The following is a 26,595-nucleotide window of genomic DNA, read 5'->3' on the forward strand; positions in this document are numbered from 1 at the left end:
TCTTGAAAATCTAAAATGGCGCTTCCCGCACTTTCCCGCCGCTGCCGCTGCTGCCAACGCTGTTCTCCACGGTTCCCGTTGCGACCTGCAGCTTTTCGCGGTATTTCTATAATTTTTTTAATATATCGCTTCAATAGTTTCTCCGTTACTTGGAGAACCGTTCCCGTCGTGGAGCGGACCCTCTGGGACTTTCCCCTCCCTCTGCTCGGTCCGAACGCCGACCTGCTTTGCAGCACCAGCCGTGCCCTGAGTGCTCCACCCTCTCTCTCTCTTTGCTTCTGCTTCCCGACTCGCTGCCCGGCCCCGTTGCAGAGCCACCCGATCGAGCTCTAGCCTGCCGCAGCCCAGGAAGGATCAGTGCACTACCTGCCATCAGCCCGTTTAGCTGGGGAAACCACAGACTGGAGACCAAGCCTGGCCCTCGTTTTCGAGTTTCTTCGAGTTATTATTTTTAAATTTTTTTTTTTGCTTCTGGCTTCTTCTGAGGAATTGATCCCCTTGAGGTGCTGCCGAATTGCAGGTAAGTTAGTTTCTAACTCGTCGCCACTGTTAGATCCGTGTGTTAATGGAGACACGGAATGCAGGAGTTGATTTAACAAGTGTTTACTGAACAAAGTCTGGAGGTGAACTAACAACACAAGACGCTACACAGGCTTATATACCCGAGTGGTCACTACTGGTACTACAGTATACAGGGGCTTTAAAAACATAGTTCCTCTTAAAGGTACATACACTACAACTCTCACTACATTGGAGGATGTGCCTCTGATCTCCACTTTACCTGTAATCTATCAGATCAGCATGGGGGCCGCTTATGCTGTCTCATCTTGGACCTCAGATTCGGACCAAGATGAGCCCCAGCACCAGCAGCCACCACAACAGCAGCCTTCTCCTTGCCAACCTGATGTTCCACAGGAGGGGGTCAACACAGGGGTGCACTGCGCCGGAGACGATACCCCCAACACTGGGTATACAGGCAGAAAATGAGCTTCCTAGACATGACTGAACAGCAGTGCTTCAGGAGGCTCAGGCTATCGCGCCAGGTCATGGCAGATATTTGTAGCTTGCTGGAAGAAGAGCTGCAGCCCAGAGGAACGGGTGAACACGCCTTAGCAGTGGCTGTCAAAGTCACCAGCACCACCCTCAACTTCTTCACCTCAGGCTCCTTCCGGGATCTGCAGCAGACATTTGCAGGAACTCGCAGTCGGCCGTCCATAGATGCATCACCCAGGTGACCAATGCCATGTTTGACAAGTCAGCGAATTATGTCAACTTTGCTACTGATGAGGCCAGTGTTACTGAGCGGGCACTCGGCTTTGCGGCTCTGGCTGACTTCCCACAGGTGCAGGGCGTAATCGTTTGCACAAGTGGCCATCAAGACACCTCCACATCACCCAAGAGTGTTTGTGAACCGCAAGGGCTTCCATTCCCTCAATGTGCTGCAACCATAAAAGAATGATTATGCATGTGTGAGCCAGATTCCCTGGCAGCTGTCATGACTCTTTTGTCCTGCGCCAGTCCACCCTCCCTCAGCTCTTCGCACTTCCAACCAGACTTACCAGCTGGCTGCTTAGAGACAAGGGGTGCCTACTGAAGACGTGGTTGATGACACCCTTGAGGAGGCCAAGAAATGAGTCCGAGGAGCGTTATAATGACAGCCACATGTCCACCAGATGTGTCATAGAGCAAGCAATCGGCATGATGAAGATGCACTTCAGGTGCCTTGACAGATCTGGAGGAGCCCTTCAGTACGCACCAGCCAGGGTCTCCAGAATCATCGTTGTATGCTGCGCGCTGCACAACATAGCGCAGCAGCAAGGATTGGAGCTGCAGGAGGAGTAAGGTGGAGAGCGCATTGCCTCTTTGGAGGAGGAGGAACAAGTGGAACATAAGGAGGAGGAGGAGGAACCTGAGGTGGAGATGGCACCAGCAGTGGTGCACATTGCTGCCAGGGAGGCCCGTGATTGCCTCATAATGGCCTGATTTACTTAACATGCACCAGTGCACCATATGGCTCCCAGATGCTGTACTAACTCCACCCCACATCCCTCCCGCCAAAAAAAAACAATACCACAAAGCAGTCCTACAATGACCAAGGCCTTCCTGTCACCCAAACTCCATTGCTCGAGCTTAAGTAATGTCTCACCATAAACTCCAAGTGACAAAGCCACTTCCCAGGTAGCAGGCAAAAATGGACAAGTTGGGAAAGTTGTGCAAAGAAATAAATTTATGTGCATCAGAAATAGAAGTGAAACTTAACATTAACATCTTTTCATATACCCATGTGCATCTAGGATTGTGTCTTTTTTTGTTTACATGTGCTTCTACGAGGTGCAACCCCTGTGGCTTCAGCAGAGGTAGAGGCAGGCTGCTCACTTCCCTGCTACGACTGTGTAGACATTTTTTGCGGATGTCCTCTGGGTTTTGGAGCCTGTGAGGGCTCTGCCAAAGGCTGCTCCTCCTGCAACTGTGCAGGGGCAGACTTGGCCATCAGGATCCGAAGCAGCATGTGGAGCTCTGACTGAGGGGGAGGCAGCGGGAGGGAACTGGGAGTGCTTTGAGAAGAGCCCCCGCTTCCATGTCCCCTCCCACCATCATCCCTCTCTTGGGCCACCCGCATTTCCCTGCTAGCAAGGAGCTGGAGAGCACCTTGCTGCACATCAGTGGGGCGATGAACGCCCAAGTCTATGTTGGTATCCCTCCTAGAGATGAGGTCAATGAGTGTCTGCTGTTGTTCACAGCATGCATGTTCTCGTTCGACTAGCACATTAGCTGCTCCATGTAGGTGGCCATCCTTTCTACGGAACAGCACATCGTTGCCATCACCTGCGAGACGGTGGTGCTCATGTTGGAGATGGACTCCTCCATTCTCTGTACAGTTGCACACATCGCAGCTGCAAAAGCTGCCAGAGCCTCACGCAATTGTTGCTGCTCCACCAAGATCACCTTCTTTGTCGATGGCCCCTGAGGTTCAGCATCTGCATCTAGCTGAGCAGAGCTTGGAGTGTCCTGTACCCTCCAGTGAGGACTCTCCACTGCTGTCCCTGTCTTCACCATCTGCTCTTGCTCACTTGTGATGTGTGAGACAACAGGTGACAACTATGTCTCACTGGATCTACCGATGTGTGCGTATCTGCGCTGGTGCTGGGTGTGCCTGAGTCTGGTGACGGTGCACCCTCAGAGACTGGAGCTTCCTCTGAGGAGTCGTCTTCCTCCTGCGGCTAGACGGAGGTGGGGGGACACTTGATGGACCTGTGGGAGAGTAATGAGATGAATTAGGAGTCTTATGATAAGAATGTGTAACGTTACCATGATGCACATGATGACATTTCACTGGCTGCTGACATCAGTCACAATATGAGTGACTGCTGTATGCCATGTGGCTGTATGAGATTTAGTTCTGTCACAAGGTTGCTAGGATCTCTCTGTTTCCCACCACCAGCAGCTCTGCAACTCCAGAGATTTCTAGGGCCTCCACCTCTGCTGGAGTCAAATTTGTGAATATTGGAGGGCCACCTCCAGTTCTCTGCCTCTCCCTATTGTTGTGGGTTCTCTCCTCCTGCAAGGAGGGTAAGAAGAGAATTTTGAGTGAGAGTGCTGGAATGAGTATAAGCAATGGATGGGCTACATCTGTAGAGGGTGACTATGAGGGTGTGGCGTGACATTGCCAAATGGCCTCCTTCTGTGGTGATATTTGCTGTGATTGCATTAGGATGAGGGTGAGTGTCAGTGGTGGATAGTGAGATGGGGTTGTGAGTAGGTGCATTGACAGTGAGGGATGGGTGCACCTGCAAGGTAGGTTGGTGTGAGCAATGATGTGCAAGAGTAGGCTTGGGAAGGCTGAGTGATGGGGTTGGGGTGACACACAGGATGTAGGCGAGCGTGGCATTGTACTCACCTTTCCTGATCTCATGAGATCATTGAATCTTTTGCAGCACTGGATCCATGTCCTCCTCACCACATCTCTGCTGCTGACTTCCTCTATGATCTCTAGCCATGCCCTCTTAGTGTCTCTGGCTGGTCTTTTTTGGCCATCCGCAGAGAAGGCGACCTCCCTGCGTGCTTTGATTCCCTGGATCAGCACTTCCAGGTAGGCATCTGGGAATCCTGGCGCAGCCTTCTGTCTGGGTGTCTCCATGACCCACAGAAATCTCAAAATTTGCAGCAATTTGTAGCTCTTCAAAACACCTTGATCTCTCCTACAGCAACCTTCAAATGAGACGTGTGCAAGGCTGCTTTAAATATTGGTGCTGAAAACGAGTCATCGGTGACATCATCAGACCCGCTCTATTTAATTGGGCCGGGAAACCTGCATGACTGTTTCAATTAATGCAATTGAGTTAAGCGCGCAGTACAGAATGTGCTGTTGAAGTTTGTGAAGACTCAGTGGAAAACAGGCCTTCCCGGCCACTGGCCTTAGTGAAGCTGACAACTTACCTTTGGTGTCATTGCCTGCAGCATGAGATCTGTGCAGTGGGAGGTGACAGCACTGGAACATTAAAGCAGTTATTACTGTAGATGCTGCTCATATTAAATGATTTAATCACAATCCTGCTAATGATAAATATATCAAAGCCCTTCCCAGCTAGTGTGATTGTCATATTCTTGGGTTTTTATACTAAACAATTTTTCAGGGTCAGTGTCATTAACCATTCCTGTAACAGCCATACTCCAAACTCCAGTATAGTTTTCAGTATGGCTGTGCCAGTGGTGATCTTACTGTCTTTGGTTTACCTACCTTTGCAATTTTACTCTTGAATGCTTTGGTCAACCATTTGTTTTTGTCTTGCACTTCTCCAGTGCCTTTGACAGGATCTAGTGGTTTGCACTTCTCAACAAGTTACCATCACATAACACTCTTATCAAAGCTATGATCTTGGCTATCAAGATTCCTCTCAAATTGTGCCCTCTGTGCTGTAGATGATCAGGGGATCCTCTGAGCTCTGTTCCTTCTTCGCATCAATGCCCCTCCTGCTCATCATTCAATCCTATTCACTCTGTTGACAATTTCATTCTATATACATTAACTTTCTTCAGATTGCATGATCTTGGTACTCAGAATCTCCATCCTCTGTGGCTGAACTATTACAATGATCTTAAATGGGGCAATGAAAATCTTTTTTCTTTCAGGTCCTCAAAAGCACCTTTAAAGAAATGTTACTCAAGTCTAACCAACAGCTCCCAACTCTTATCTTTAATGGCTCCTCCCTTAGTCATTCTTCATGTATCAACGTCCTTGGTCTCACTGTCTCTTCTGACTTTTGAGACATGACATGTGGTAATGTAGCATGCTTGGGAGGAAAAAGGTGACTATGGTTCCAAACCTCTAGGTCTGTTGTAGACTAATTCACAGAATCATAGGGCTGAATTTTGCCAGTGCTCAGAGTGTGGGTTTGGAGACGGGTCCACTGTCAAAATCAAAATAATTGACAGCGGGTTGGGAACCCGCACCGAACCCACCTTCATGTAAGTTTCCAAAGTGTCGGGTCTATGATTTCAGAACAGACCCGCCACCAAGCGGCAGGGGAGGCATTTAAGATAGTTAAATGCTTGTTAACTACAATTTTGCCAACCTAGTTCTATTTTACCACTTTTTTACGAGGTTCCCGTCGTTCGGAGATCACGTCAGATAAGTAGGTTGGGTTCTCTATGCCTCCCCATTGCTGTAAATATGTGACAGCTGCAAAAATGTTATGAAAGCTACCATTTCACAGCTGGTCACTTTCCAATGTCAGAAGCTTGAGCTTTCAGGACTTGGAAGACACATTTGAGCTTTATGCAGTTTGGAAGTGTTTGGAGTAAACTCTCTATCCATTGTCACCTCCTTGGAGCAAGCTCATTGACAGATCGCTTCTGTCATCTCAACTTCAGCTGCCATCTATTCCAGCAACATCGGTGCCCTTGAAAAAATCTCACCCCGGTCCTCTGAATCCCTCCACGATCAGCTCCAACACCAATATCACTAGGCACACCAATATCACCAACAACATCACCAACAACAACACCAACAACATAGAAACATAGAAACATAGAAGATAGGAGCAGGAGTAGGCCATTCGGCCCTTCAAGCCTGCTCCACCATTCAATGAGATCATGGCTGATCATCCAAATTCAGTACCCTGTCCCTGCCTTCTCCCCATATCCCTTTAGCCTCAAGAAATATATCTAACTCTTTCTTGAATATATTTAATGAACTGGCCTCCACCGCCCTCTGTGGCAGAGAATTCCACAGGTTCACCACTCTCTGGGTGAAGAAATTCCTCCTAATTTCAGTCCTAAATGGCTTACCCCTTATCCTTAGACTATGACCCCTGGTTCTGGACTCCCCGGCCATCAAAAACATCCTTTCTGCATCTAGTCTGTCCAGACCTGACAGAATTTTATAGGTTTCGATGAGATCCCCTCTCAATCTTCTAAACTCCAGTGAGTATAAGCCCAATCGACACAATCTCTCCTCGTACGTCATTCCTGCTATCCCAGATATCAGGCTGGGGAATCTTCGCTGCACTCCCTCCATGGCAAGAACGTCCTTCCTCAGGTAAGGTGACCAAAACTGCACACAATACTCAAGGTGCGGTCTCACCAAGGCCCTGTACAACTGCAGCAAGACATCCTTGTTCTTGTACTCGAACCCTCTTGCTACGAAGGCCAACATACCATTTGCCTTCTTAACCGCCTGCTTCACCTGCATGCTTACCTTCAGCGACTGGTGCACAATAACACCCAGGTCTCTTTGCACTTCCCCTTCTCCCAATCTATTGCCATTCAAATAATAATCTGCCTTCCTGTTTTTGTCACCAAAGTGGATAACCTCACATTTATCCACATTATAGTGCATTTGCCATGTTTCTGCCCAATCACCCAACCTGTCCAAATCGTACTGGAGTTTCACGACATCCTCCTCACAGCTTACCCTCCCACCCAGCTTTGTGTCGTCTGCAAATTTGGAGGTATTACATCCAATTCCCTCGTCCAGATCATTAATATATTTTGTGAACAGCTGGGGTCTGAGGACCGATCCTTGCGGTACCCCACTAGTCACTGCCTGCCACTCGGAAAACGACCCGTTTATTACACCAACCTTCTACGCCATCACCTGATGCTGCACAGGACACAGGGCATCAGCACCCGACAACATTGCTGCCCGGGAGGCCATCGATGGCATCGTCATGGCCAGATTTACTTTACTTGATGCTGTACACCCTGGCTGCCACATGATGCACCAGGTTGACACCACCCCAGGTGTGGCAGGAGAGGTGGGTGGCAGGTCCTGCTCCCTCTCCTGGCTCCAGCCCACTCTCTCCAAGTGATTTTATGTAGATTGGGCTTGTTAAGCCCACCCTGTGCATTTCCCGGCCAATTAAAAGGAAGCGGGTCTGATGACGTCATAAAGCATCCCTACAATGTCCAAGCTATTCCTTTCACACTCATCACAATTGCGGGGTGGGGGGCGGTGGTGTGGAGTTATGTCTCAACATTCACTGGAACTCACTAAGACACTTCTAAAGGTGAGCAGGTCTGTCCAATAAGGTAAAGTGTTGAAAATATAGATTTCAATGTTTGACAACACATTAACAGAAACTTCACATGAACATTGGCTAAACCACTCAAGTGCCTACTCTTGTGTGTTGTTACTTGGTATGCTTGCTGTAGGATGAGGGTGAGTGTGAGCGGTGGCTAGTGAGATGGGGAAGTGATAATGTAGATAGAGAGGGATGGGTGGAGATGCAAGGTAAGTTGGTGAGTAAAGATGTGCAGGAGTAGGGTAGGGAAGGCAGAGTAGAGTGATGGGGATATAATGAATGGCACAGCAGGATGAGGTTGAGTGTGGCTTGGCAGTAACATTTCGTGACCTGCTCAAATCATTGAAAGGTTTGCGTCACTGCAGCCTGGTACTCCTGATGACATCCCTGCTTTTGCCCTCCTGTGCAATGTGCAACCAGGCTGCGTTGGTGTCCTGGGGAGGTCTCTTCCACCTATGGGAAGGGAAGAGAACCTCCCTGTGTGTTGTGACTCCCTCCATAAGCATATGGAGGGAGTCATGGGAGAGCCTGGGTGCAGCCGTGCAATTTTGTGCAGTGCTTGTCAGTGTTTGCAGCATCTCAATGCGGCAGAACACTGACAGCAGAACTGTCAAAATTAATGTGGACATGGTCCCTTTAAGGAAACCGGCTGATGATGCATCATCAAATGACGTCATCAGACCCGCTTCCTTTTAATTGGCCGGGAAATGCGCAGGGTGGGCTTAACAAGCCCAATCTACATAAAATTACTTGGAGAGAGCGGGCTGGAGCCAGGAGACGGAGCAGGACCTGCCACCCACCCCTCCCGCCACAATCCCGCCTCCGCTGGCGAAATCGCAGCCATAGATTCAGCACAGAAGGAGGCCATTCGGCCCATCGTGCATGTGCTAGCTCTTTGAAAGAGCTATCCAATTAGTCCCACTCTCCTGCCCTTTCCCCATAATCCTGCATTCTTTCCCCCTTCAAGTATTTATCGAATTCCCTTTTGAAAGTTATTATTGAATGCAACCTTTCAGGCAATGTATTCCAGATCATAACTTGCTCCGTAAAAAAATTCTCCTCATCTCGTCTGTGGTTCTTTTGCCATTACTTTAAAATTGATAGAGGATTGATTGCTATGATTAGTCAACTACTCTATTATTATTGTATCATGTGACTACCAGGATAATAGAAGGCGAACTAGATGGACCGTGGTCTTGTTCGGTCTAGCAATTCCTATGTTCTTGACCTGAAATGGAACTCCCATATCTCCTCCATTGCTAAAGTTGTATTCTAGAAGCTCAGTTTCCTCTTTTGTATGAAACACTGCTTTTCTCCACAACAACTTTTAATTCTCTGTAAAGCCAAATCGATCCAAGACTTAAATATTGCTTCCATATCTAGGACTCCTCTGGAAGCTTCCTCACACTGTTGGACAGGACACACAAAAAAAATTAAGCTGGCCATTTGACAGGTGATCCCTTTTCACTTCTAGCTTTCAACCCATCTCTCTCCATAGCAACCTTTCTTCCCTTTGATACTACTATAGACGGTACCCATATTTTCTTCCTTCCAGATTGCAAATCCCCAGGACTCATTGAACACTTTCCTACTCCCAAGTTTAGCATTACCAAATCACTACTTTTTGATTTACTTTGTTCTTTCTTTTACCTCTTTCAACCTTGTGTGTGTCCTGGCACTATAGTTTCTCAATTTAATTTTAAAAAAAAGCTCTAGTCTGTACACAGTCAAGTGATCCAACAATTCAAATAGATTGACACAAACATGTCTGAAATAGAAATAACATCAAAGGACAAGGAAAGAGCTTTAATCTTCACGGTGTGGTTACGAATGCAAGTGTTGAGTCAGATTTTCATCCTTTATTTTGTGACTAATTAGGTCAAATATATTGATAATACTTAAGCCTTAGCCATTAGTTCAGAAACATACATATTTGTCTGGTAAATTATGACATACAGTCATAATTTTTAATTTTGTTGTACAATTACTTTAATACAATATAGTGCAGTTGTACTGTACTAAAACATGATTTTGTAATATTCTTATCATGAAGGTAATAAAAATATATGAATGAAATTTTGATCAGTTAGCCTATTACAGAAAGGCAAGTTTCTTTAGGGTACACAGCAGAAACCTTAGCATTACTTGGCAACTTGAGCGGCTTTACTTTCCCACTTCCGCCAAAATACACAGAAAAGTGGATTGCTTCAAGATTTCACATTAAAGCAGTTTCAATACCCAAGCATGAACTTCGGTGCCATACATCTGACAAATCCACACAAACAGCAGGAGATTCACAGCCACCTCAGCTGCAGGTCTATGGTAAGCATGCAGGACGTAACGCAAGGTTAAAAACAGATCTAACAATGGACTATACCTTTTCTTGGAGAAAAAGATGGTGACTGTTCTTGATAAAAAACATCTTTACCATCATCAAAATATTCAGCCTGGCAAAAGCGGTTCATACTTGTGTTCATGTTACAATACTCGCTCTTGAACTCGTTTCCAGGGTAACTGGAAGGCTGATTCACAATCCAGGTCTGGTCCATGCAAACGTTGCTGCTGTGAGGAGCCTGAACATTATAACTGCTATAAACCTGGTTGTCCTCTCTATACATGCAATAATCTGGTAGCTGCATGTAGCAGTCACTGTTGACTGTTACTTGTGCCTCACACATTTCTTGCATGTAGTAGTTCATTTTACTTTACTTAGGTTTCTGCAATGTTATAGGGCACTTCCAAAATAACCTTAGAGGATCAATTATCTCATGAAAAATATTACCGTAGAAAAATCTGTATCAATTTAATAAGTATAAATTTTACACCTTTCACGTGCATAAGTGAACGCATACCACTCTAAGTGCCAAAACCCGATTTATATATAGGTTCTCTCAACACTCCCCATCCAATAATTAAACGAATGAGGAAGCAGATTGATGACAGCCAAAGGCCTTAATCTGTGACGGGGTCCAATTCTTGTGGCAGACAAAGAGACAGGCAGGTAGACTACCACCAGACACCAAGCTCAAATTGAAACAATTGAAGTACTTTGTCAGACACCATCTTTTCTTAAAACAGCTCCAATCCCCAAAATCAAAATAAAATGTCTACGAATAAATATGAATTTAAAAGTTTCCTGTGCATTTTGTAATAAAACTAATGGGGTAGTAATGTGGCAAAACCACCAATGATCTTCTGTACAAATGCATAACTGTCTTTAACCCAATGCTACAGCATCTGTGTTTGTTGGCTGAGTGTAAATAAGCTTTCTGCAAAAGCCCTGAAACAACGTGATGACTGTTGTGTCGGTACTTTTCTACCTAGACACAATTTAGGACTCAGAACCCAGAGATTCAAACATGAAGTGCTTTATTGGAAGGAAAGGAAGTTCTGGAAAGTTCCAAACAAAGAGAGCTAAACTTAACCAAGAGAACACCCAACAATTTACCTCCTGTGACAGCGCCACCACAGGTGGGAGGAGAACACACAATACATAACAATGACATCATCACGTTGGTCACGTGATGCCCCGAACGGCGGGAAATGTGATGACGTCATGACGTCAGAGAGTGGGAGGTTCTAAGCCCAGACCTCGTGCAACAAGCTGCTGAAAAGACCTGTTTGCTGTTGCTCCTGCATGTTTTTGTTTTGTTCACTTGTTTGATTAAATTCAGTTGAATTATTGAACTGACTCGACTTCAGTGCTTCAGTTAGGGATAGATCGATTCCTACATTGGTGACCCTGAAGCTTCGCGGATGATTTTCGAGGAGGAAAGTTCGAGAACAAGATGGATGTGAACGCAGCGAGTTTGAGGCTCCCTCAATTTTGGGAACGACAGGCAGCCTCCTGGTTCGTGCAAGCGGAGGCTCAGTTCTAACTTCGGAACATCGTGCTGGATCAGACCCGTTACCTTGACGTGGTCTCTGCACTGGACAGCTTGACGGCTTCCCGAATCATCAGCCTGCTGGAGAACCCGCCCGTGGATGACAAGTATGAAATGCTTAAGGCGCGCCTTATGCAAATATTCGGTCTCACGAAAGCGGAGCGTGCACGACGTTTGCTCGCACTCCCCGGGTTAGGCGACGCTAAGCCTTCCGAGTTGATGAGCCAAATGCTCACACTCCTCGGGTCTGAGCCACAGTGTTTTCTGTTTCGGGAACTGTTCCTGAGCCAGCTCCCTGAGCAGGTACAAGCAGCCCTCGCCAGGTCGGAGGCTATGGACGACGTAGCGCTCGCGGCCGAAACCGACACCATTCACGCGGTGATGCAACAGTACTGTGCCACTTCAAAGCGTCCCGCCTCGAGGAACCCCGCCTCGGCGCCGCCACAGACCGGCCTCTGTTACTACCACGCCCGGTTCGGTCTGAAAGCCAGATACTGCCGACTCCCATGTAGTTTTGTGCCACCGGCACCGAGAAAGCAGCAAAACCGTGCGCGAGAACGGAAGAACGACACCGAGGTCGGGTTCGCGTCCACAATGACGGTTGGTGATTCCGGGAAATTGTTGTATATCACCGACTCCATTTCGGGCCGGCGGTTCTTGTGCGACACGGGCGCCCAGTGCAGCATCCACCCCGCTTCGCCCCTCGACGTCGGGTCCGGGAGGCGTGGTACTCCACTACAGGCCGCCAATGGCAGCGCTATCCATACGTTTGGGATGCGGCAAATCCGGTTGTGTCTCGGCGGGCAACTCTTCCACTGGGAGTTTATAACCACCAAAATACCACTAGCAATCCTCGACGCTGACTTTTTCTGTACTAATAACCTACTGGTCGACGTACGTAATCGCCGCCTGATTCACGCCGCCTCATGGGCCCCCATCCCCTGTTTTCGGGGCTCAGGCGCGGCCCCCGCGCTCGCCTGCGCTGAGTCGACACCCGACTTCACCCGCCTGCTCAAGGAATTTCCGGAGCTCACTCGACCCACCTTCTCGGCGACGACCGCCAAACATGGTGTTGAGCACCACATCGCGACGACCGCCCCCCCCGGTTTTTGCCCGCGCTCGACGTTTGGAGGCCAGTAAACTCAAGGCCGCGAAGGCGGAATTCGCTACCATGGAGCGGTTGGGCATCGTTCGCTGGTCCGATAGTCCCTGGTCGTCTCCGCTGCATATCGTGCCAAAGCCAGGCGGTGGGTGGCGGCCCTGCGGCGATTATCGGCGCCTCAATGAGGTCACGACTCCGGACCGGTACCCGATACCGTACATCCAGGATTTTTCCGCTCATTTAGCAGGCAATTCGTTTTTTTCCAAGATCGACCTCGTCTGGGGTACCACCAGGTGCCCGTCCACCCCCAGGATGTCCAGAAGACGGCGGTCATTACCCCGTTTGGACTTTTCGAATTCTTACGAATGCCTTTCGGTCTCAAAAATGTGGCGCAGGCGTTCCAACGCCTCATGGATTCGGTGCTACGGGACCTCAAATTCCTTTTCGTGTACCTTGATGACATCCTCGTCGCCAGCGCTTCAAAGGAGGAGCATCTACGACACCTGCGCATTCTTTTCCGCCGCCTCCAGGAGCATGGCCTTATAATTAATCCACACAAGTGTCAATTCGGACTGAGGCAGATCGATTTTCTGGGCCACCGCATCACGGCAGAAGGGGCACTGCCACTCCGGGCGAAAGTGGCAGCCATCGCTGCGTTTCCACGGCCACAATCCGTCAAAGCGCTCCAAGAATTCCTCGGCATGGTAAATTTTTACCATCGATTTGTCCCCCGGGCCGCACAGCTCATGCGGCCGCTCTACGAGGCACTCCGAGGGAAGCCGGGGAAAGAACCTGTGTCTTGGGCGCCGGAGATGGACTGCGCTTTTGGGGGCACGAAGGAGGCCCTCGCCAACGCGACCATGTTGGCGCACCCGCTGCCTGGCGCCACCATCGCGCTCACGACGGATGCGTCGGACTACGCCGTTGGCGCCGTGCAAGAGCAATGGGTCGATGGGACATGGCAACCGCTGGCGTTTTTTAGTCGCCAGCTGCATAGTAACGAACGTAGCTACAGCACGTTCGACCGGGAGCTGTTGGCATTGTTCCTGGCCATCCGCCACTTTTGCTTTTTATTGGAAGGACGCCAATTCACCGCGTTTGTAGATCACAAACCCCTGACGTTTGCCATGGCCAAGACGACTGAGCCATGGTCAGCCCGGCAGCAACGCCAACTCACCTTCATTTCTGAGTTTACCACCGACATCCGGCACGTGGCTGGGAAGGACAACGTGGTTGCCGACTGCCTCTCACGTGCGACCGTACAGGCCGTCCAACTGGAGCTCGATTATTCGCTCATGGCAGCTGACCAAGCGATTGACCCGGAAACGCAAGCTTTCCGCTCTGATTCGTCCTGCCTGCAGCCAGCAGATGTGCTTTTCCATTCGGCCGGCACCTCCTTGCTCTGCGACGTCTCCCTGGGAGACCCACGCCCGATCGTTCTGTTGTCCTGGCGCAGGAAACTATTCGATGTCGTTCACGGACTTGCACACCCGGGCGTGCGGGCTTCACAGAAATTGTTAACATCCAAATTCGTCTGGAGGGGAATGAGAAAAGATGTGCGCGACTGGGCCAAGACCTGCGTTGTGTGCCAGAGGGCGAAGGTACAGCGCCACGTCAAAGCTCCTGTCGCCGTTTTCGAGATACCGGAGCGGCGATTCGATCACGTTCATGTCGACCTCGTGGGCCCACTACCGCCGTCACAAGGGTTTACGCATCTTCTGACAATCGTCGACCGTACCACCAGGTGACCTCCGCGGATGTCGCCCGAGCTTTTCTTTCGTCCTGGGTTGCTCGTTTCGACGTTCCATCGGACATTTCGTCGGACCGCGGGCCGCAATTTTCGTCTGCTTTGTGGAACGTCGTGGCTTCAGGTTTGGGCACCAAGCTCCATCGGACCACGGCTTACCATCCGCAGGCCAACGGGTTATGCGAACGCTTTCACCGCTCTTTGAAGGCGTCGCTGCGGGCCACCCTCCAAGGGACCGCATGGGTGGATAAGTTGCCATGGGTGATGTTCAGGTTGCGCACAGTGCCTAAAGGGGACCTGCAGGCATCGGCCACTGAACTAGTTTATGGCCAGCCGCTCAGGGTGCCCAGCAACTTTCTTCCGTCACCGACGCGTCCGTGGTCAGCAGCTGAACAACTGGAGGCTCACCGGGCCGCAGCGCATTCTTTCCAGCCCATTCCGACTTCACAGCACGGACTGCCCGCGTCACATGTTCCGCTGGAGCTTATGAGGGCTAAATTTGTTTTCGTCCGACAGGATGCCCACCGTAGTCCTCTCATGCCTCCATACGCAGGCCCTTTCCGAGTACTGCAGGCGGGCGCCAAGAGTTTTCTAGTGGACGTCGGAGGTAAACCCGACCACATTTTCATGGACCGCCTCAAGGCTGCACACCTGGATCTCGCTAGCAGCCAGTCGAGGCAGCGCAGCCGCCACGTCGTGGCCGACCGCCCGCGAGCGCCGTGCCTGGCCCGTTGGCTCCGCAACCCAGCTCATCTCCTGCACCATCCATTCCTCTCCGGGAATATCGGAGTCGCTCCGACAGGATTGTCTGACCTCCTCTGCGATTGACCTTTGCGATTAAAGACACTTCTGGGGGGGCGCATGTGGCAAAACCACCAATGATCTTCTGTACAAATGCATAACTGTCTTTAACCCAATGCTACAGCATCTGTGTTTGTTGGCTGAGTGTAAATAAGCTTTCTGCAAAAGCCCTGAAACAACGTGATGATGTCATCACGTTGGTCACGTGATGCCCCGAACGGCAGGGAACGTGATGACGTCATGACGTCAGAGTGGGAGGTTCTAAGCCCAGACCTCGTGTAACAAGCTGCTGAAAAGACCTGTTTGCTGTTGCTCTTGCATGTTTTTGTTTTGTTCACTTGTTTGATTAAATTCAGTTGAATTATTGAACTGACTCGACTTCAGTGCTTCAGTTAGGGATAGATCGATTCCTACAGTAAACACTTAAATCAATAATGAATTCTATACAATGCAAGAAGTATTTTTTTAAGTAGACCAATTTGTGTTTATGACTATGCAACCACAATTTTAATCTATTATTATTAGCCATATTGAAGCCATACTACAAGTGAGCACAGAAATTGAGGGTGCCAGAGGTCTCACAGTTTGCTCTACCAAACTCATGTTCAATCTGCTGGCTAAAAACAAATAATTTATTTTTAATTCAAAAAAATACTGAATAAATAGGCTTGTCCAGTCAGGAACCAAAATATGAAAATTAATAAAAAGGTACAATTGATCACATGCTAACACATGTAAACATTCATTATTAGCTGTATTGATTAGTTTAGAGTATTAGCCTTATGGTAATTTTGCTCAACAATGGTGTTTATACTAAGCAGCTCCCAGCAGGCCTTTAGCAGATAAAAATGTGTCTATTTTATCAAACCAAGAACAATTAAAATATTTTTGATTTAAAATAAATACAGATTTCTTTACATTTTAATATTTAGTCAGTTTTTAAGATCATTGGGTCTATGTGACCCTCAAATGGAGGTGTACAGTTCAGTAAAGGGAACTTTTTAATCTATTTCCTTATTGTCTGATTTTGTATTATGTTCAGGTACATACTTGGGAAATGTACACAAATTCTATTTGGACAACAGGAACTGGCCTTTGGTGCTATCAAGAATTTAGAAGCACATTACAATTAACCTTTACAAAAAGTGAAAAGCTTATTGTTAGGTTTTATTGAAACATATAGGGGGAGAAATTCAGTATCGCCCTGTTTGGGGTGCTGTTATCGGCTGTGCGCAAAATTTAGCGCCTGGCGCTAATTATCGCCTCCAATGGCAAACTTGGCTTTTATCGCCCCTGGAGGTGATTGGAGTGCTAAATCAGGTGCTACACACCTCTCTTAAGGCCGAGGAGCGAGGCGCTACCTCAGAGCGCGGGCACAGCGCAGGTGCTGTCAGTTACCGACTGAACACAGACACACTGGCGCCGGTCAGCTCTTAAAGGGGAGGGTCAATCTTGCTCTCCAGCCACACCCTGCTCATTGCAGCCTTGAATCTCGGTCTGGACAGACATGTGCCTAAATCTTCCAGCCAAGGACTATGGAGAGGGCCAGGGAGCGAGTACAGCGCTTCAGCGAGCGGGCCTTGGAGGCTCTGGTTGGCGCGGTGGAGCGCAGATCTATACTGTACCCAGAGAGTGGCAGGAGGCCTTTACCACGTGAGTACAGAAGAGTGTGGAGGGAGGTGGCTCAGAGCGTCTCCTCAAGGAGCATGGTGCCCAGGACCCATATCCAATGTAGAAAAAAGTTCAACGACCTCACTCGGGTCATCAGGGTGAGTGGCTTTTTTTCAAAACCTCTCCATCCCTCCATCTCAAACTCACTCTATGGCCAGAGGGTCTTAAAAGCCCCAATGCCCAACACTCATCCAACACCTATGGCCCTTTCGTCAAACACACACGCACATTCCACACTTTGCATACAGTAAGGGCTATTCAACTATGGGATGCACACCAGGCAAGACCATGGCTGCATACAGTAAGGGCTATTCAACTATGGGAGGCACATCAGGCAAGACCATGGCTGCATACAGTAAGGGCTATTCAACGATGGGAGGCACATCAGGCAAGACCATGGCTGCATACAGTAAGGGCTATTCACCTATGGGAGGCACATCAGGCAAGACCATGGCTGTATATCTACTCAGACGCCGTCCTTTTTCTTGCAGGCCAAGCTATCTCATATTAGGAGACAGCAGCAATGGACGGGTGGAGGGCGGCCTCAGCTGCAACCCCTCAGCGATCTTGAGGTGCGTGTCCAGAGGATTGTGGCAAGCCGGGTGATTGGTCCCGTCGCCACTGGAGACGCCGACCCCGTTCTGGACAGCAATGGTAAGGTCATCACCTTTTTGTCCTTTCTCCTTCCACTTGGTCCTCACAACACCAGCCTTTGACACTTTCAATCCAACTTACTAAATCGCTGCACTCATTCCTCCCTTGCTGCCACCCTGTCCTCACGCTAAAGCCACTCTTGTACCTCACTGCTTTCAGATGGTGATTCACCAGTTGAGGAGACGGGCCCTCAAGCTGCCAGTGGGAGTGAAGCTGAAGGCGAGGAGGAAGAGGAAGCCGGAGCATCAGCGCCACCCTCTCCCAAGGAAGCCCATGCCCACACTGGGAACACGCCTTCCCTGGAGGGAAGCAGGGGGGAATGGTCTGATGAGGGTGAAGCTCCAGAACCCAGTGGGCTGCAGCAACGTGATGGGGGTAGGGAAGCTCGGGGGCCTTCTCCCCGGAGGGAGAGTATGCCATCGAGCCCTACTGCACTGGACGCAGAGGAGGAGCGGCTCCTCGCTGAAATGAACACCCAGGCGGTGCAGAGGCACACTGAGCTCATGGGTGCAGTGGGAAGGGTGCCCGAATGCATTGAATCACTGGCAAGGAGTGAGGAGCACTTCGCTGTAGCACAGGCAGATGCCACGCAACTGCTTAGTGCTGCAATGCAGTCACTGGCTGCCATGAGCCCATCTCAGACTGCTCTCATGCAGACTCAGATTGAGGCCACGTGAGCACTGACTGCTGCCATCCTCGCTGGTTTGGACACATTTCCCCGGGGCTCTCACCACGCCGCAGCAGGCCAGCAATGAAGTGCTGCCCCGTGGGAGTGCCAGTGTGTCGGTCGAGCAGGGAGTTGCTGTCCTCTCTCAAGATGACAGCATTCCTGCTGCCACCACTGTCACTTCCCCACTGCACTTGCCACCGCCTGTAGGACAGACTGCTGCCGCCCATGCAGAGTTGGTGCAGTCTGCAGCTGGGCCCTCCAGGCCCAGAGCTGGTCCAGGCCGTCCTTCAAGGACATCTGCAGTCTCAGGTTGTGACAATCAGCAGCCTTCCACCAGCCTTGCTGCAGCCACTGGGGCCCCATTATGGAGGAGCAGTAGGGTGGGAAGGGGGGAAGTGCGCAAGGGAAGGAGATAACCCTCGAAGGGCAAAAGTAGGAGGTGTGACAAAATGTTGTTCATTTTTTTATTAAAGGCCGAGGTTCGTGGTCAAATTTTTTTTACTGTTTTGGACATTGTCTCCAGGTTGTGAGAGCCAGTTATGTTAATGACTGTTTTTTTTGTGTTTCTGTGTTTCTTTCTATTAGTTTGTCATGAGGAAATGATACACACAGAGTTTGTAAAATAAAAACGTTTTTGTATTCAAAATGTACATGTTTGGTCTTTGCGATCATTGTTGCCTTGACCGGCTTAGGGGTTGCGGGTTGGTTTCATTCAGGTTGTTCTCAATGGCAGAAGCCATTTCCTCAGAAGGGCCCTAGAATTGGCTTGCTATCAGCTTTTGACGGACGGCACTTCCAGTTTCTACATTGTGTGCCTCCCTCCCGCCTTGGTGCTGCTGATGATCATCCTCCTCCTCTTCCTGCTCCTCCTCTGGTGGTGCTCCAAGGCCTGGTGACATTGGCTGGGTCCTGAGGATTGCCAGGTTATGCAGCATGCAGCACACAACAACGAAGTGGGAGACTCCTCCAGAATGGTCCAGACAGCGGAACCATTGCTTGAGCATGCCGATTGTGTGCTCAACGATGTTCCTGGTAGCTAGATGACTCTCGTTGTATCGCAGCTCAGCAGGGGTGTTGGGTGAACGGAGCGGTGTCATCAGCCAGGTGCACAGAGGATATCCCTTGTCCCCGAGAAGCCAACCACCTGGGTGATACGGTGCCTGGAAAAGTTCTGCCACAGTAGTCTGGTGCAGGATGCAGGACGACGCCCCCATTCATTGCAGCCCCCATAGTATCTTGGCAATCAAAGTAATGAAGTACCTGCAAAGTTATGGTCAGAAGCCAAAACTACTTCAGACAGCGTTGACTCAATGCAGAAGTCTCTCTTTCTCTCTCTCAAAATCTCTTTCTCTCTCTCAGAACGAGTGGTGCAAAAATGGCTACCACACAAAAGCCAGGAAGAGGCCCCCTTTAAATAGCAACCCCCCAGCCCCACAGCGACTGGGAAGCGTTCCAATCTACCTGTCGTTGGGGGCGCCACTCAATTTCGGTTCCGGGGCGTCACACTCTCGAATGACGTCAAGATCTGCGTGCGCAGAAGATCGGGCGGTATTGTTTAACGCCGCCGCAAAATGTCCGGTCAATTCCGCGAGAGGCGCAGAGATCGCCTCGCCCGGGTGCTAGTTGCTTTGCGCTCCATTAGCGCCCTCTTCAGGCGCTAACGGGAGGCGCAAACCAACTGAATTTTTCCCCCATACAGTTCTTGTAAAGATTTAATGCAAAACATTATTTTTAAAGACAATTACTACATAAAGAGTCAGACTATAAGACTTTAAAGCGATCACATCTGACATCTGTTGGTTCTGGGGCACTCTGGGGTAAAGAGTGGCTAAATCTGCAGGAATCAGGCGACGATACCAGTTTAACTGTTTTCTGAGGTGACACTCTGCACAACACTTTAATCTTAACAGGTCTGACATAAGTCTTTATATCAAGTGATGTTCTGTTGAACATTTGTTTGCCAGTTAATTTCTAAAGAAACAAAGTCTAGCAGTTTTTTTAATAAGTTGTTTGTTTTGATAAATGCCAGTGAGGGTGTTGCTTCCGTTAGGCTATGGTTAGAATAAGGATAATGTTAAGAACTTGCAAGTTGTGAATTTAAAAGCGATGTACACTAGGTACAAAAAATAATTAAGGTGCACACCATCAGTGTTCTCTGAGATTTCTGAATAATGTTACTATTTTGTATAATTAAATAAGAATCTAGATTTTAAAAAGTGCTTTTGATACCACCATTCCTACCAAATAAAAATTATAACAGCTCTGCCTCACAAAATTTATTTCTGTAAAATTTGAATATTTACACATTACCTTTTTTCTCAACATTTTCACCTGTAGTGAGCAGTCCTGTTAAAGGCAGGAGGAATTCATTACTTCTGTTGTCATAAGGGTTTCGGGTGATGTAAACCGCACAGTGCAGTTTCTGCAGTCACACTGGTCGTTTGCTCGACTCCTCTTCCCAAATGTACCCCTTTCCAGTTTCCCAAATATGTTTGGATGATGCTTGTTGCGTTTCCCACTGTGAAAGATTTTAGGTGCAGCAATAGCAGAAAAAGTTTTGGAATTACTTTCGAAGGAAGTGCACATGAATGGCATGAACAAAAACACATTAAGCTGTGTCATCCTTGACAGTAGGTGCTGCCATTTGCTTGCATCTGAACGTTGAAGTACAGCTTCTCCTGGTTATGCCGAATATTTGGTACATTCAATAGTTACCTCATTCTACTTTGGGGGGAAAAAAGTCATTCCTGGCCTTATGCTTTGCTTCAGCCCTGACCATGTACATTTCTGCACCTTCTGGAGTCCCTCCACTGCAATGAAGGTTTAGAACCGCACTTTCGCTGAATTTATTGCCCAGTCTAAATGATCATTTGAGGACTTTGGGTTCAAAGCTGGCCATGCACAAATTTCAGAGACTCAGGACACAAAACAAAATGGACTCAGCCTCAACTGACTTTGTCCTTATCGCATGCTGTCCTAAGACACACCCGGTTACCTCACTCTGACATCTTCTGGAATCATTTAGTCGTTCTTGCATTTCTTTCCTGATACTTTAAATGTGGAGACAAAGATCCTCCAATGTAATGATAAAGTAGTTAAGAAACAGATGCATTATTATACTATATAAGGCAACACCTTTAAAGTGGTGACTAAAAAAAAATCAAGCATTGCATTAAGATGTGACATAGTAAAAAGAAATTGCAGTCACAAATTTCTACATCAATTTTAAAATAACGTATCCCAAAACAAAAGTTATTTTAAACTTTTGTATGAAACCAATCGAGAGATTGATTTTAAAAAGCTCTCTCTTAAATGGTTTGTTAAATCACGACTATATTATACACATTGATTGAAAATTGAAAATCAAGATGAAAGACAAGGGAAAAAAGTGTGATTTATTTTACTATTATGTTAAAAAGATAAAAGTGTACATAACAATTAGGGAAACAAGGGCCTTAAGAATCTTTAAAAAATTATAAAAGACAAACATATTTTTAACCTTGCCTTCACCACACAAACGCAGAGTTAAAATCTACTTGTAGCTCTCTCTCTCTCTCTCCTTATGTACTACAAGGTCTCCATAAAGACCTCAAATGATCATTTACTGGTAATGCACAAGGACAAATTAGACTTCAGCAAAAATACTTTCACAGACTGCAAAAAAATGGGCTAGAAATTTGTTTCAGCCCATTTTCAGGTGCAGAATGGTCGGTGGGCTGGGACCACGTGTCAGAAGCCTCAGGCTTCATCAGCATATTTCCGGCAAGCTGTGGACGTCGATTGGACGTCCTGTGGTGGTCTGCCAGTCTGAAATGGATGAATTTGGGCCAGCTGCCTTGCTGGCAGTGGTCTGTATATAAGTCTAGGAGTGGGGGGGGGGGGGAGGGGTAGAGTCGAGAAAACAGGAATGGGGGCTTGCATTGGCCGCTGTTGGCACACGGGAGTGCTTTGGAGCCCGGAGGAGCACTCTAATTTCCCCTCCCCACCCACCCACCCACCCATCCACATGAAGATAATTTTAAAAGAAAATACTTTTTTGGTGGTGGCCTCTAGCGGTCCCTTTAAGGGCTGCTGGTTAGGCCACTGGAACATGCCCAGTCCTAAAGAATTTCCTGAAAATGCATTGGGTCCCTTATTAACATATGCAAGGAGCCTAACGCCTCTTTTCAGCTGCCGCCAGGGAGCCTGAGTACAGCATACAGCCTGACCCAATATGGTGTTGAACGTATTTCAGGTGCCCTTGGTGTGTTGGAGACAGCACTGGGAAATTGCTGCTTTCCCCCCCCCCCAGTTCCGCGCTTAAATAAACAGTGCAGCAGGATCCAATTTCTCCCCAATAATTGTCAAGAAAACAGGAATAGTTGGCAAGGTCAGCTAAAGGCTACAAACGCTGCAATCAGAGCAACCAAAAGGTAATTGAAGAAGCAGGTAGTGAATAACTGGTAGCAATTGTCAAATCTATTTTTAGCTATATTAGGAGTCAGAGGGCAATAAAGGACTACATGGGCAGCTAAAGGATTCTGGATTTCCAGCATCCGCAGTATTTTGCTATCGTATTAGCTAAAGGATTCTGCTGGGCAAATTCAGGTGACTCCCAGGACATGGCAGTGGTTTTAATTTCCAACTTTGGATGAATCTTCACTCAGCAGACTATGCTCAATTACCATTAATGCAATATACAGTTGACAATAAAGTTGAAAATGTCAAAGTAGATGCAAATATGATCCTGGAAAGAATATGGGATTGCAAAACAGATCGTGCTGTTTGTCCTGATGGCATTCACCCAAGGATGTTGAAAGAAATGGGAGCTGTGCTCAGTGAGCCCCTTGCTTATAAATTCAACAGCTCTCTAGAGTCAAGGATTATTTCAATGGACTGGAGGGAGGCTTATGTTGTCAGTGACCCTCGACATGGCTTCTGGAAAAGAAGTTCTTGTCTCAACAACCTGGTTAGATTTTTTGAGAATGTTACTAGTAGTGGATCAAAATAGCCTGGTTGACATTGTACACTTGGATTTTCAAAACGCTTTTGACAAGAAGGCTACTTTATAAGATGGAGTTCTGTTGGATTGGAGGGCAGATCCTGGGATAGATTGGGAATTGGGTGCAATTCGCGTAAGCAGAGAGTGTTAATAATGGTAGTGGTTCTGCGTAGAGATTGGTTGCCAGTAGAGTCCCCAGGGATCAGTGATAGGACTATTGCTCTTCACAATTTATATTAATGATCTGGATGAAGGCATTTGTCTGCAAGGCAAAGATTTGTGTCAGTGTTAGAACCTCGGATGAGAAAAAATAACAACAATCAGACCTAGATTCAAATGGGGGAATGGGCCCACATCTGGCAGATGATATTTAATGTAGATAAATGCAGTGTTGACAGCTGGGTAGGGTGAATGCCAAGAATGTGTATACTGTGCGAGGTTCTGAACTGCAGTCTGTTGAATGGGAAAGAGACTCAAGTATTATAGTGCACAAATCTCTAAAGGTTCGCAACCAGTGCTAAGAGGCTATAGCAAAAGCAAATAAAGTACTAGGTTGTATTGCTAGGATGATCCAGTATAAAACAAAAAAACACCATAGCATCCTTGTACAAGATTTTGGTTAGGCCTCATCTGGAATACTATGTCCAGTTTTGGTCCCCCACATGACAGGTGTTAATAGAGGCCCTTGGAAAGGTTCAGAGAGCTGTTTTTCTTTTTTTAAATATAGACTTTGGTTAGATTTTATTGAGGCATTTAAAATAATGAAGGGACTAGACTGAGTCCATGTGGATAGACTAGTTGAAGTAGCTAGGTTAGGGAGAACCAGGGGACATGTGTATAAGTTATGTAAGCTACCTACTGTATATCCATTGCCTCCAATCTCCTCAATCCTTCGTACCCCACTATTGTCCACAGATCTCAAACACTCCCTATCCCTCTAGTGATGTGTCCAAGCAGCCAGAGGCCAACCCATCCTCACTTCCTATGAGCCCCTGTGGTCCCCATCACCTCTCTCACCCACTTTGCCTCCCTCCTCACAGCCGCCATCGCTTCCCCTCCCCCACACCGAATCCTTTGCTTCCATGAATGTATCCAGTCTTCTCTATGCCCTCATATCCTCCTATTAGAGTCATAGGCCTAGAAATTGGGTATCGCCCCGCTTGAGGCGTTAGAACTGGCGCAGCACAAAGTTTATAGCCAGACAAAACTTATCGCCGCCTGGCGCGATATTGGGTTGCATCGCCCCCAAAGGGGACTGAGGCACGAATTCAGACGTTGCACGGGCCTCCTAAGGCGCAAAACTTCCGGCGCTACCCAATATCGGCGCGGATGGGCGCAGCGCAGGTGATCTCAATTACCGATAACCACGAGACTTCCAGGCGCCGGCCGACTCTTAAAGGGGTGGGTCAGTCAGCCTCAGCTTCCACAATCAATGCCCTGTAGGCCTCAGAATCGGCGCTCTTCCTTCTCTGGCGCAAAAAACTTGGTCAGGATGGAGAAGGTGAGACAGAGAGCAGAGCGCTTCAGCACTGAGGCTCTGGAGGAGTTGGTGTCCGCAGTGGAATGCCGTCGAGATGTTCTGTATCCTGACAATGGCAGGAGGCCGAATCAAAAGGATTACCGCCGAGCTTGGAGGGATGTTTCTCAGAGGGTCAACTCCAGCAGCATGGCGACCAGGAGCGCTGTTCAGTGCAGGAAGAAATTCAACGACCTCACTCGGGTCGTTAGGGTGAGTGTTGTTTATGCAAACTTCTGATTCCCTCCATCTGCACCTGACTTCGCGTACCCTGTTGCCATGATGCCCCAATGGCCATCTGTCAGCAAGCACCCATGGCCCTTTCTGGGCACACACATGCACATTTGACTCAAGGCATCATGTAAGGGCTCTTGCACCATGGGGGGCATGAGATGATCTCTCAAGGCATCATGTAAGGGCTCTTGCACCAAGGGGGGCATGAGATGATCTCTCAAGGCATCATGTAAGGGCTCTTGCACCATGGGGAGCATGAGATGATCTCTCAAGGCATCATGTAAGGGCTCTTGCACCATGGGGGGCATGAGATGATCTCTCAAGGCATCATGTAACAGAGCTTCCCCTTCTTTCCCCTGCAGTCCAAGCTGGCGACGATCCGAAAGGACCAGCGTCGAACCAGTGGCGGACCTCCACAAGTGGTCACTCTCACGGATCTCGAGGAGAGAGTGCACCAGATTCTTGGAGGACATCTGAGTGGTCCTGTTACCACTGCAGCTGCCGACCCCCTTCTCGACAGCGAGGGTAAGGCTCTCACCTTTTTCAGCTGTCTCCTTCCACTTGGTCCCCCCGCCAGCATGCTTTCTCAGTGTGCAGCCATGTCAGAGCCTTGCCGCCAACCTGACCTTTTGCTGAAGCCACTCTTCCACCTCCCTGCTTTCAGATGCTGCATCACCAACTCGGGATCTGCACCCTGAAGCTGCCAGTGCCAGTGCCTCCGGAGGCGAGGATCAGGAGGAAGCCGGAGCAGCCGTTCCAACTTCAGGGGAGCGTACACATCTGCAGACTGGGGATAGTAGTTCCCTGGAGGGGAGGAGGGGGGGGGCTCTGCTGATGAGCCAGTTGCCGGAACAAGCGGCATGCAGCAGCGCGGGGGGGGGGGTAGGCAAGTTCGGCCACCGGCTCCCCGGAGGGCAAGGCAGGGAGCGATGACTGCTGCACAGAGTGCAGAGGAGGTGCGTAGCCTTGCTGAAATGAGCACCCAGGCCCGGCTCAGGCACACTGAGCTGATGGCTGCAGTGGGGAGGATGGCTCAGTCGATAGAAACACTGGCAAAGAGTGTGTTGGACTTTGGAGCAGCAATGGAGAGGACTGTCCAGGGCTTCGGGGCTGCTAATGGAGAGGACTGTCCAGGGCTTCGAGGCTGCTATGGAAAGGACTGTTCAGAGCCTCGGACAATCCCTGGAAAGGTCTGTCCAGGGCTTGTCCGAGGCAGTGGAACGGACTGCTCCGGCCTTGTCCGAAGCAATGGAAAGAACTATCCAGGGCTTCTCCGAAGCACTGGCACCTGCCACACAGGTCCTCACTGCTGCCACGCAGTCACTTGCTGACCTCGTCCACACCCAGATTGAGGCAACGCGAACTCTCACTGCAGCCACCCTATCTGCATCAGCTAGGATCACCCCGGGCCCTTCCAGTACCATACAAGGCCAGGAATCAGTGGAGCAGGCGATTGTGGCGGTTGAGCCGAACCGGTCCCCTCAGAGAGCCAGTGTGTCATCCGACCATGGTGCAGGTGTCCTCTCTCGGCAGGTGACCATTCCACATGCCACCGCTGGTACGTCTGCAGTGCAGCTGCCACCACCTGCAGGGCACACTGCTTCCAGCCATGCTCAGATCAAGCAGCCTGCGTCCGCACCCTCCAAGACCAGAGGTTGGCCAGGCCGTCCCTCAGGGGCTTCTGCGCTTCCACACAGTCAGCAGCCGTCCCTCAGCCTTGACCCCGCCACTGGGGTTCAATTACGTAGGAGCAGCAGGGAGGGAAGGGGCCGACCGCGAAAGAGAAGTCGTTCTCCATCAAGGGGCCAGCAG

General features: G+C 48.9%; 1 protein-coding gene across 1 annotated transcript in view; it reads right to left on the reverse strand.

Moving 5' to 3' along the window:
- Positions 1-10,408, reverse strand: part of LOC147117504 (thyroid hormone receptor beta) — a 96,428-nt gene extending 86,020 nt beyond the window's left edge. Inside the window, exon 1 of the mRNA XM_085988526.1 lies at positions 9,901-10,408. Coding sequence (XP_085844652.1) covers positions 9,901-10,222 — 322 coding nt within the window. The 5' untranslated portion in view covers positions 10,223-10,408. The remainder of the gene's footprint in view (positions 1-9,900) is intronic.
- Positions 10,409-26,595: the final 16,187 nt, after the last annotated feature.

The sequence above is a fragment of the Somniosus microcephalus genome, chromosome 5 (assembly GCF_052327205.1).
Source record: "Somniosus microcephalus isolate GS21.2 chromosome 5, FLI_Smic_1.0, whole genome shotgun sequence".
NCBI classification, from domain to species: domain Eukaryota; kingdom Metazoa; phylum Chordata; class Chondrichthyes; order Squaliformes; family Somniosidae; genus Somniosus; species Somniosus microcephalus.